Consider the following 12,526-nt stretch of genomic DNA (forward strand, 5'->3'; position numbering starts at 1 on the left):
AGAAGACACTTTCCCCATCATTTTCCCCCATATACTCTCCTTTCACAGCCATCATCATTCCCCCTCAGCTAGTGCTACTGGAGCATTTCCCACGTCCCATTCATTAGTGGTGAAGATTGGCAGATGGCAGCAGTCTGTCACCCACCCTGTCTGGGACAGCTGGTAAACAACGTGTTTGAGGCTGGTAGCTCCAGTGACCAAAAAGAGAAGTGTCAGAAGCAGGTTACAGCCAGAGGTGAGGGGGAAATCTGGCATCCCTCTCATTTCTGGTTTGTTTCCTTTCTTTCTTCTTTCACAAATCTCCATTCTGCCTCATCTGCCAGCACAGAGAAGAGAAACCTAGACAAGGCTGTTCCTTTTGCGGCAGACTCTGATCTTTCCTGCTGCACTGATTCAGCTCTAAACAGGAACTCATAACTCATACAAAGGTGTTCCCAGAAGTTGCAGTTCTTTCCGTTGCTTCTTGGCTTTTGACAGTAAGACTCACAAAAACTCTGGGATGCTTTTTTTTTTTAGCATTTACACATGTGTAAATGCTATTACGCCAGCTACCAACATCCTAAATCCTGAAGCGTTCCAGTGCTCCCTAAAGGGACCGATGCCAGCTAGAGCATCCCCCAGCACCACTGCGGTGAGGCTGTGGACAAAGCCTGAGCTCTACAATTGCCCTGTGATGTGCCGTGGCTTGACCCAGCGGTATGTTCTGGCACCAAGTACAATCTGATCCTCCTCATGGATCCCCTTTGAGAACTTTAGGGGTGAACTCACCTCCCATTCCCAAACTCACTAAGGACATAGTCTTTCTCAAAGTGATAGTCCACTAGCTTGGAGTTGAGAAAGGTCTTCATTTCTGGAGAGACCTATCTTGAAGTCAGAAGAACTGCAAACACTAAAACCCTCTTTGCTTAGTTTTACAGGCATCTACAGTCCGATTGCTCATCCCTCATGGAATGAGCCTAAAGTAAGATGGTCCAGAAGCTGGTAAAAGAAGACCTTTCACCTTCTTTTTAAATCCACCTGCTACTGCTAGGACCATTTTCATTTCCGGGTAACATGCTGTTTTCTTTCCCATTGCAAAGGTGCATAAATGAACCATGAGCAAGAGGAGCCACACCAAAGAGGGCAATTTCCGAGAATAACCGTGAGACACACAGACCTCAGGTAAAGTTGCAGAGAAAGTTAAACTTGACCTAACCCTTTAACAGAAGAGGGATACTCTACCTTGTCTGTGGTCATCACGTACAGATTCTCTTGAGTTTTGTCAAGGACCAGGTCTTTCTTTATGGGTTTGTTTAGTTCAATAGTAAGAGAGCTGTATTCGGTTGCAGTGGATGACAGGAAGACCTATTTCATGGAACAAAGAGAGGTGGTTAATGTTACCTTTTTACTGCTTTCAACGATCATTAACGAAAGGCCTCTGTTTACTCAAGTTCACATACGTATATTGGAGAACGTATTTCAGTTTGAAGCATTTGATATCAAAAACAACAAGCACAGAATACAAGTCACAAAATCTCCCACTGCTTGCAATAATTCAAATTTGTATTGATTTTTAAAAAATACTGATTTACTTTAGTGCTGTAAAATTCAGATTCTCAACTTTCAGCCTTTGCACTTAATGGTGTTCAAAATTGTTCTCTTTTATGGTAACCAATAGTGTCAGCTTCAAATCTCAAACCACACAGAGATGCAAAGTCATCACTTGCCTTCAAGCAAAAGAATGTTGTGTTTCAATCTTGGCACTTTAATACTGCAGACACACATGAACATTTAAACTCCATACCCAGCAGTCAGAATGAACACTTAAACCCCATACTCAACAGTCAGAATTTACCAGAGCTCCAACTTTAGGTTTATATTCTTACCAATATTCTATTCATTGAATGGACAGACCAATTACAAAATGAAAAATTGTTCTTAAACTAATATGGGCTTGAATAGAGATAAGAGTAAACCATCTGCTATATTACCCAGGGCTATTTATATAAAGCTCTCAGTAGGTACCTAAACCTTAGAGGAGAGTGCCATTCAGGAGATGCTAATTCAACCTATGTATCAGAGAAGCTAAAGTGCGTAAGAGAGAAGCTGTTTTTTCTTTGAAATTAAAAATACCAAACACCAAGAGAATCTATTCCTGAGATGTGATATTACAAATCACATATACTTTTAGAGTAGAAGCATGTTATTACTACAAATGACAACATTTTAAATACATTCTAGTTTTTTAAGTCAGAAATGTTACCTTAAGAATTTTACCATCCGAAGTTCCCAGAAATGCCACCGTATGCCCATTTTCCACAGTCACGGTAACAGCCGTGAGATTCATCCCTTCTTTTTGTAATACCGGCTTCTCTATAACACCATTTTTACTTCCCAAAAGGTATGGTAAGTGTTCAGAGCCACAGGGGAAATTTTTGCTTGCATTCTAATAAGGAATAGCAATACAGAATGAGGTTAAACATTCAGATCACTAATTCCTAGCTAAGAGTGCAGTACAACCATATTGCCACAATATAATATCCCTTGGACATACAAGGAGAGAAATGGATTGTCTGGCTACTTTCCCAAAGCCAAAAGGCAGCAATCAGAAAGCAGTTTGCTAACTGCAGACTGCTCGAATACCTGCACTTGCCAGGAGAGATGGAGGGCGAAAATGTGTTGTTTTCTATTTCATTACAGAAGCACAGTTCAGAAAGTAAACATTGAAGGCCATCTTTCATTTTGTTTTCTTTCTTAATTGGATTCTATCCATAGAAAAGCAATGCACTGGCAACTGTGTCATGAACTTCAATTCACTCCCTCCTCAATACGCTTCAATCTTAAACTGCAGTGATTTCCACCAGAGGGAAGTTCAGTTACAGTTTGGCTTTCCTGCTGAAATTGGTAATGAGGCTGCTTTCTGATCTGACATCCTCACCTCCTTTTTGCAGGAAGCCTGAGCCTCTCTACTCATCACGTTCAGAATCTGACTATTTGATGCTCACCTCAGATACACAGGGTATTGCAGTGAGAAGCACTGTGGTGTTTGGAAGCCAAAAGTGCTCCTTTGGCTTCTCACCTGTGTTAGACACCTAATGTGTGGGGGATTGTGGTTTCACAAGATGAAGGATGCTGGGCCAGTAACAGTAGAAGCTATTCCTGCGCCCCCTCTCTTCTCCTATTTACTTCCTGAGTAAGCCCTGGGCTGTAACACACCACCTTCTCAAGTACTGCTGAAACATGTGCTTATGCAATTGTGAAGCTTATTCAGTTTGGGGAATTGAGCCACCTTTTAAAAGCTGGTTGAGCTATTTTTAAGTTTATTCTGTTCCTCAGCCTAGTTTAGGATTGGTGCACACAAGTTGGGTTTGGGAATAGATTGCGTGGTACATGCAAGAACACCAAAAAGCTAATAGGAATACTGCAGACTGGCTCTTGAAGCCACAGTTACGAATGGGAGAACAATATTTTAAAACTTGAAACAGTGACCTCCAAAAGCTTTGTAGCCATGGTAATCACGAGCCATAAAAAGAAAAGGTTGATGGCCATTAGGCATCATATGTGGACACATTTTGGGCCAGAACAATATATAAACACTGCTTGAATGTAAGAAACATGCATATTTCCAGTTATTTGAAAATTTAAATCCAAGTGAGAAACAACACTGAACTATAGATATCATCTAAATGATTCTTAATACTGTTAAAAACATCAAAAATATATTGGCTGAGACCAGAATCATATATAGATAGTGATTATCTGGAGGCTGATCATGGGCATAGCAAATCACTGCATTTGACTTAGTAATTTTCATACCAGAAGGAACCTTTTAAAGGAAATACACTTATGAAGCCAAATAAGACAAATCTTTTGGAAGACAACTATTCAAAAGGTTCGAAATTACGATAATCTTGCCACGTCTTGCTTGACCATCTTTGCAACCCCCCAATCACACCCCATTTCCAGAATAAATCCAGCTACTGAGTTTTCAGTAATGTCGTCACACAATGCCCATCTCGCAATACCTTTGAGGTCAAAAGCCTCAAAGTCACCTAACATAAGACACAATATGTTTTACACTAATTCTAACACAGATTCTAAAATTGAGGCTGATATTACCAGTCCCTTTAATCCACATGGGTTTTCTACCGCAAAGAGTTTGTAAAACGAGCTGGTGTTCTGATTAGTGTAGCAATCGTTCCGATTTTTTTCCATCTTTTCATTGATGTGCCTCAAGGAAAACACACACATGGCTGATTTTAGAGAGCCGTTATCTTTGTTCACTTTGCTGTATAGTGCAAGAAGTACTTTGTCATCTGACAGAGCATCTGCAGTTTGTTGCTGTTGAGCCATGCTCTTGGCCAGCTCTTCTCCTGGTGTAGTGACATAAGCAGAATGACAGTGATCATAAGCACCATCCTCATCTTTGCATCCCAGGTCCATTTCAAAGTATGAATAATAATGGGCATCGTCTTTGCACAAACGTGCAATAAGCGTGCGGTTATTGACGGGCTGTTTCTCTTGCTGGTTAAAAATAAAATAAACATAATTTTTATGCTCAAAGACTGCCACAAATTGTTGTGTGCTTGATGAGTGATAAGCTGACTTAACAGCTGCCGAGTCTGTATACATTTCAAAAATGTCTTTCCCATCACTTTCGTAGAGCTGCCGAGTGCTAATTATTATCCCGTTATCATTTGGGCCATTCCCTTTCCCAACAAACAACACTCGGTCATTATTCAAGGAAGTGATCAGTCCCACAGTCCATACATTCTCATCATTGCTTGCTACAAAGGACTTCTCTCCACTACTGTCCACATAATACACAACTGTTGTAATGTTTTCTAGATTTCTGATGGCACAGATTCCCTTAAAAAGGCTTCCACACACCACAATTGTTTTATCTGCCTTGTTCAGCAACAGTAGTTTGTTATAGTTGTCAGTCATTACTGCCTCTTTGCACTGATTTTCATCTATGGGAGGTGTGCACTTTTTGTTATCCTTTTTTGGACCAGTTTCTACAAATTCAAGTTCCTCCATGTTTTCTTTAAGGTGGTACAGAGCATTTACTGCTCCCAAATAGATTCTCCCAGTGTCATTATCCACTGTTAGGTGATTCAGTTCTGTGGCACTCTGAAAATATTTCAGTTCCTCATTTTTGGATAAGGTGAAACAAAAACAGCTCAAAATGCTCAGTATCCAGGTCCATAAAGCCATTTCTGTGTAATACCTAAAGGGGTAAAAGAAAAGAAAAACGTAAAACTTACTTAAAGTTTACATTACATTTAGCAGCATAAACGGGTTTTTTAGTGCTTTCAGACACCAATATATTCATCCTTGTACATATGCAGACATCATGAAGATTACAGAAAGCCTCAAATCACATTAATTGTCAAGCAATTTAATATGTTGGGGAAGGACGAAGCAAGGTCACATGCCTAACTGATTATTATATAACCAACTAGACGATCACCCCTGCTACGGAGCACAGTGAGATCAACAGACAGCCTGAAACAGGGCAGAGTGGCAAGAAGTGCTAGTGCTTCTCCAGGGAGCTTCACGTTTTGTGAATTATTGCACAGATTTTATAAATAAGCCAGATGATCCCAGAGTCTCAGCCGGCTCCCCCTTACTAGAGGGACAGAATCTAAACGAAATTACTCAAGGTATTCAGAGTTGCAGGACTTGACAGGCAAAGGAAAAAAATTCTTCTGTTGACTGCAAGTGAGTCTGGATTGGACAGCTGATGCCGCTACAGAAGGCGCTACGCTAGTCCTTCTCACTGGTGTGAAGCTGAAGGACAGCACAGTCCTTAGGATGTAACATCTCCTTTGACTGCTCGTACACATCACAGTCCAACACTTTAACTCACTAGAGCAGTGAAACTTAATTGTTTTAAATCTGTTTTAAGAACATCATTTAGAGTTGTGTTACCTGCTTTTTCAGACTTTCCACTTCCTAAGATCACCTGGCTGTTTGCAATTAAAAAAACCACCTTCTGAAACCTGTAAGGAGGAGCCTAATTTTAACTCCAGGAGTTAAATGAGGAGGCAATCTGGAACTGGCTTCCTAAGCACACATTTTCAGACATGCAAGTGTTAAGTTATGACAGCAGAAAATAGAGGAAGGCATGCTCGGACATACAGATGTTACGGGTAAAGCCTAAGTCACATTTGGAGGAAATACAGAAAAATAAATGTGATCCACAGTATTTTCATTCTGAAAGTTAGCCATGTTATCTCGTAGTTGGATGAGGAAGGCACCTGTAAAGTTATAAGGAATCTCAAGTCAAATCTGAAATTACTAGGAATCGTGAATAGAATGGGAAACATAAAAACCCAGAAAAGGCAAAAGATACTTTAACAAAGCAATTTATCACAGGGAAGCCTTGTACAAGGATGGAAACAATGTAAAATGCCAAAATAAGGAACTGAAAAAAATAAAATAAAAATAATAACAATAAAAGCCATGCTCCTGTGCCAGGGAAAGCTTCTCTTTTAGCAGTAGCAATAAATTGTGGTGGGATGTGAAAGGGAATTGCCTGAATCATCATTTATACCGGACAACAGTACTTAAATGTCAACCACCAGGCTGCAAAAGGTTTTGAGCAGGGAGGGAAGAGCTGCTGTGAGAACAAACCATCTGCCAGATCCGAAACCCACTGCAGCATCACCAGCAACCCAGCAAGACAAATCTTTCCCACCCAGCATCCACTATTTTTGGCTTCTCTGCAAGGGAATGAGCATGCAACAGGGAGAAGAGCATTACTAACATGACTATATCTTCTAAAAAATCAAAACCTACTAAACGTAACTCAAAATAATAATGAAGACAAAATAAAAAGCTATCTTCAATCTTATTTTGCTAAAACTCTTACCATGAATCAAACCGAGTAGTTAACTGTTAAATGAGGTCAAAGAAGAGACAGCACATTACCAAGGGCATAAACCTAACTTCTAATGATAGGCTGACCTCATACGACAGAGTGACCAGGAAATGTGAGAATTATACCCTATTATTTCTGATATATACTGACTTCAGCACATACTTCGAGAAAAACGAAGTGTTCAGCTTCTCCACAGCAACCTTACACCCGCTCCAAGGAGCTTAGAAGAATTCTTATATTATTTGTAAGGAAATATTCTTTTCTTGCTGTTTCCAAGGACCTCAACCAAAACAAGCTTTGATCCCGGCTTACATTTCAGTGGCTAAATGGCATATCATAATACATGTCATCTAGTTTCAAATATAGTCTCTTACAGTTATTTGCAAGGAGATGAAAAAACAGCTTCACATACTACTGCAATGCTGTTTCCTAAGAGTTGTATCGCTCTAGTATCTGTTGTACAAGGATCAAATGCAGAAAAATTCAGATTCATTTGTTCACATTTTTCCCATAATGTAAAAAACATCTAGAGATTATTGCTATCTCAGATCTCAATCAAAAATCCATAAATAACTCTGCTTATAAACTATGTCTCAAATGAGGGAAAGTAATTTATTGAATTTATTGTACCTTAAATTCCGTACTTAGCTCACCCCCATGTCCACTTTGTTCAATAGAATTAAGAAAAAAACCTTCAAGGATAAAATGTTTCTCTTGAAGACGCGTTACTGAATTGTAAGACAGATATTAGAAATGGATTGTTTAACAGTATTCATCACTTTGAATCTCTCCTTTCTGCAACGTTTTGTCCGTTTGTGGTATCCACTTAATGACACAGTAGCTGAATTTCCAATATACATGCCTTTATCCCACGGGCAGGAAGAATAATCTCACTGGTTCTTGCCAGAGCCTGGGTTTAAGGAAGATGAATACATTTTGCACTCTAAAACAGATTCTTATAAACAAAGCAGTTAATCTTTCTGTGTAAAATAGGCCACACTTCTTCCGTGCTATTTGCTTTTTTGTTTACTTGAGAATTAAGATTTGAGGGACAAGGACAGCTTCTCACTAACCATGTACAGATCCCACCTAGAAGACAACAATTCCAGTTTCATTTGGTACTACAAAACAAATACCAGCAAAAAAGTAGTGAGAATTTTATCTTTGTTAGGAAGATTATTAGGGCCATGGCATTCAAACTCTACTTAAAAATACTAGAATAAAATGTCTCTTGCAAAACTAGCCAGACAAATCCTGTCAGGCACTAGAAAGAAAAGTTTTTTTTTAAATTATTCAGAACTACATTAATTCTCCATTAATTCTGCTTTTTTTTCTTTCTTTTATCTTTATTTCTTTATTTTTCTTTCTTTCTTTTCTTTTTTTTTGGGGGGGGCATTCAATCCCAGCCATGCTGGTCACGGCTGAACATGGTCAGATTATTACAGACTTCAAGGCAAGGTAACATTTCTTCCTTCTCTGTATCTACTGATTTCAGCTTTTTCCCTTTCATCAAAGCAAACAACAAACAAAAATTAAATACACTATAGAAAAAATTCAAAATTAAATCCCCATACACTTCTAAAAGATCAGACTTAACAAAAGAAAAAGCAAACCCAAACGAAATGAGATGTACTACAACCACTGCTCATTCTCATCTGCTCTTAACTCAGCTAAGCAGCAGTTGGAAAAATTCTTCCATGGCTAGTTGCTTATGGTAGGACCTACAGGGCAGCTATTAGCACAGATGCCTTATTCAGTTAGGTGCTGCGGAAATGTATAAAGAAACATTTCCTGCCGCAAAAAGCTTCTGTTTTAAATGAAAAGTCACAGGGAAAAAAAAGGAACAACAAAGAAAAGGAGCAAGAAACCCAGGGAGCTGAATAGTGGAACCCGAGACATTCAGTACACAAACGTATTTCCTGTGAATTAATCCCGTAACTACACATGGGCCTACGAGGTTTACTCAAAGTCCAGCCCTAGTCCTGAGAGCTGATGTACGCCCACTGACCCCAGCCTGCATTTAGTTTTAAACACTTGGTACAATCAGGATAAAAGAAGCCCAGTAGAGCAGCTGGTTTTGATATTATCATTCTCTTAACTCTCAAAGTCCTGTCTCTATCCTGTTTCTTGCTCTACACCCCGATATTATTAAACTGACATCTATCATTCTCCCATCAAGATTAGCTGAACTGCATAATCACTGCCTTTTGAGCAAACCCTTGGATTTCTCCCTTTTCCATCTCTGCCTTCCCCATCTCTTCCGCCATTCCCAAATACACACTCCTCCTCTTGCAAAAGCTGTTCTGACTCTTCTATTTTATACAGGGCTGAAAATCATTTCTATGAATTTCCTGGAAGGATGGTAATAATAATAAACATATTCCCAAAGCAGGAGAATTTTATTATAAAAATGTGTATGGTAATTAAAAAACCAGTGTGGATAACATATAGCCGCTCTCCAGTCACTCTGAGACTTGGCAGGTGACAGCATTATTTGGTGATAAGGACAATGTGAGATTAGCAGCCAAAATAAACAAATTGACTGAAACTAAGCAACTTCCTTCTGCTTACAAGGAACATGAAACTCTACAAGTTATGTGCAGGAAGTGCTGAGTGCCCAGGAGGACATTTTCATACAGCGGAAACTATTATAAAGTGGCACTGCATGAAATGACACAGTTATCAGCACTCTGTCCTATTTCTGAGCAGATCAATTTAAATTTAAGTACATACATGTTTTTTTCTCAGACAAGACCAATAACCTTAAGTAAGTCAGTTCATCAAAAGATACGCAGAAAATAAAGAGCATCTATAACCCACGAACACAAACTGAGCTTCAAATTGACATCATATTCCTCATGTAAATATACTCCAGAATTCATAGAGAAATTTATATGGATATGTCTGTAGTTTTCCCTCCTTATTGTCCAGTCCTCTGCTGTACCTGCATGTATGAACCTTCAACTTTTCAGCCACCCACGGTTCTCTTTTTTCTGTCTTATACAAAACTTTAGCTTTATGTTACTTGATTTCTTCTATTAACTTCAGCTGATGTGAAAGCATATCAAATTTTGCCTGAAATCTAAATAACTGTAGACTAAAACAAATGATATTCCCAAAAATGCTGAACAAGAGAGACCTTCTAGTGTAGGAAAAATAGTCTCTTTTTATCTTCTGGGGTGTTTTTGTAGAAAAGTTCTTTGCTAAATCATACGATATTGAGTTGAACTGTTACCTCACCTAGTCTAGACAAAATTTTTTTCCTTGAAATTCTGGGTTTGGAGATAAACACTTCTGCCAACGTATTAGTTTGCAAAACTGATATGCTTTTAGAGTAAGCAGTGCAGAGAACTGTGGTTCCCACTGCAACCTTTCCCCTAACCAGGAGGAAACTCCCTAGATCTTGCAACATAAAAAAGGTAAAAGTCCAAAGGAGCCACCCAAATGGTTTAAAGATTTTTGGAAACGAGAAGGGAATTAAGAGAAAAGAAATTCTCTTCTCCCTCATTTTGGCTAACTTTGATTTTAGTTTCAGATAGGTTTTCTACAAGTTAAAAATAATCCAGTCTTCATTTTGAAGCTAAAATAATTCACAGAAATCACAGAACCAGTGTTAGATAGAAGATGAATAGATATTTGGTTGGGATTTCAAAGCCGCTAATTTCTGTGAGAACTGTAGGTAAATGGGAGCAGTTCCTGCCTCCTTCCACCACCACTCTTGTTATTATTCCTTAAAACCCATCAAAGATGCAGTTCACTGGTTCAGAGAAGGAATCACCTAGTAAGAAACTCCACAGGATTCACATACATTTCCTAAGAGCGAGGCAACATCCTGGAAAAGCTTTGGAAGGAGAAGAACAACTTCTTTTGTAGACTATGGCATAGATCCAAAAATTTCTTTGTGGAAACAACCAGAATAGCGACTGCTGTGAGGGCTGACTATCCCTTTAGTCGTGATGGTTTCCTGTTAGATTGTTCCCTCTTCGGGAGGTCACTTTGTGGAAAACAAAAAACCAACATCCATTTCTTCAAAAGACGTGATACCCTTTACTGCTCAAATGTAAAAGGACTCATCTTCCTTCTCTTTCACTGATCCTCAAAACACAATTTGCCAATATATAAGGCATCTTGGTATGGAACAAATCACATCTGGTAAGATTGCTAGAGAAGTGGCAACAAAAAGGACTAATACTTATAATACAGTTATATTCCCAATATGGAAGACAAAAGTCAGCCAGATAAGGTAAATCTCAATCATTTTTCTTAATTTTTAAATGAGTAATCATCAGTAATATAATCTTTATTCTTTTTTTAACTGACACAGATGACAGATCTTCTTTTATAAAGAGCATTGCAAATTACAGATTTGCAAAGGAAATGGTACCTTCTCCATCCCTGTGTGTTCTGCAGGTGTTTTGCTGTGATCTCTGGATAAAGAAAATGGACAAAATATGGAAGGATAAAGTGAGGTTTCAAAAAATGAGTGTTTCCTATGCAGGGGTTCATCTGTTGGACAAGCATGTGCTGTGCCCAAGGGCTCACAGAAGAGTGAACCCATCACTTGCATCTGCGTCTAACCAGAACAGTCCAACGATGGCTGGGAGACGAGCGAGCATATACCAATGGTCCACTGGGAAGAGAGATCGCTGTGTGTCTGAAGAACCTTATTTTTCACAAGTTCTGAGGTATCAGCAGCGGTTCTTGCAAAAAGAGCTCATATAACTCCTTTCCTGAGACAGACCATTAAACTGAATGGACATTGTGGGACATCCCATAATATGGCTAGCTGGGAGATTACAGGTTCAGAAAGGATGAAGCAGTGTGGCGTATAAAGGCTGCCCAAAGAAAACTTTAAGGACATTTTTTGGCCTTTACTTCCAAGGTCATCCACATCTCATCATCATCAGATGAATCTGAGAGTCTGTACCACCAGTCATGGCACCAGAGATCACCAAACCTGCCACCTTCTTCATATCTCAGTCTCCAAGGAGGGGAGAAATCAAACATCAGACATGGAATTTCATCCAGCTCTCATATCTCCGGCAACTACTGCAAATTGTATTCCTGTATACAAACAGTTCGTCAACCTGAACAGTCCATCATTTCAAAAATGCTTCCCTGTCCCAAAATGGAAAAGACTTCTCAAGGCTTTGCAGCTGAAGCATTAGCTAACAGCTGTGCAGCACAACTGCTCTCCACAGCAGATCCTGAATCCACAAGGATCCCAGGGTCTCCCCACAAAGGACTCTCAGACTCAGTGAAAAACTGGCAGAGTTGAGTGAAAAATTTAAAGGAGTCAAATTGCTAGCAAATTCAGAGTTCACATCAATAATTATGCCATTAGCTTCAAGCTAAATTAATACATTATTAGTAGTTTGAATGAAAATTTTCCATCCAAACACATCTAAATTCCAAAATCTTTAATATTCTGATCCAGATCCAAATTCAGACCAAAAGAGGGGAGGAGGAGAAGGAGGGTAAGTCTCAATTTTTCAACTAGGACTCATTCAAAAGAGCATTAGCAGCAGTTAAAAAGACTCAGAAAATGCATACTTAAATATTTTGCAGTCCAACTCAAAATTTTCCAGTAATGTGCTGTCTTTGCAACATCAGCGGGTGAACCAAAAAAGCAGCATTTCATGAATTTATACGAACTCCCAG

The 12,526-nt window shown here is 39.1% G+C and overlaps 1 protein-coding gene across 5 annotated transcripts in view; it reads right to left on the reverse strand.

Moving 5' to 3' along the window:
• PLXNB2 (plexin B2) overlaps window positions 1–12,526 on the reverse strand; it is a 257,671-nt gene that overhangs the window by 74,575 nt on the left and 170,570 nt on the right. For all 5 annotated transcript variants that reach the window (XM_062583102.1, XM_062583127.1, XM_062583094.1 and 2 more), the window contains 3 exons: window positions 4,099–5,209; window positions 2,243–2,425; window positions 1,222–1,344 (listed from right to left, as the gene is read on the reverse strand). In XM_062583102.1, coding sequence (XP_062439086.1) covers window positions 1,222–1,344; window positions 2,243–2,425; window positions 4,099–5,209 — 1,417 coding nt within the window. The remainder of the gene's footprint in view (window positions 1–1,221; window positions 1,345–2,242; window positions 2,426–4,098; window positions 5,210–12,526) is intronic.

The sequence above is a fragment of the Rhea pennata genome, chromosome 1 (assembly GCF_028389875.1).
Source record: "Rhea pennata isolate bPtePen1 chromosome 1, bPtePen1.pri, whole genome shotgun sequence".
Taxonomy (NCBI): Eukaryota; Metazoa; Chordata; class Aves; order Rheiformes; family Rheidae; genus Rhea; species Rhea pennata.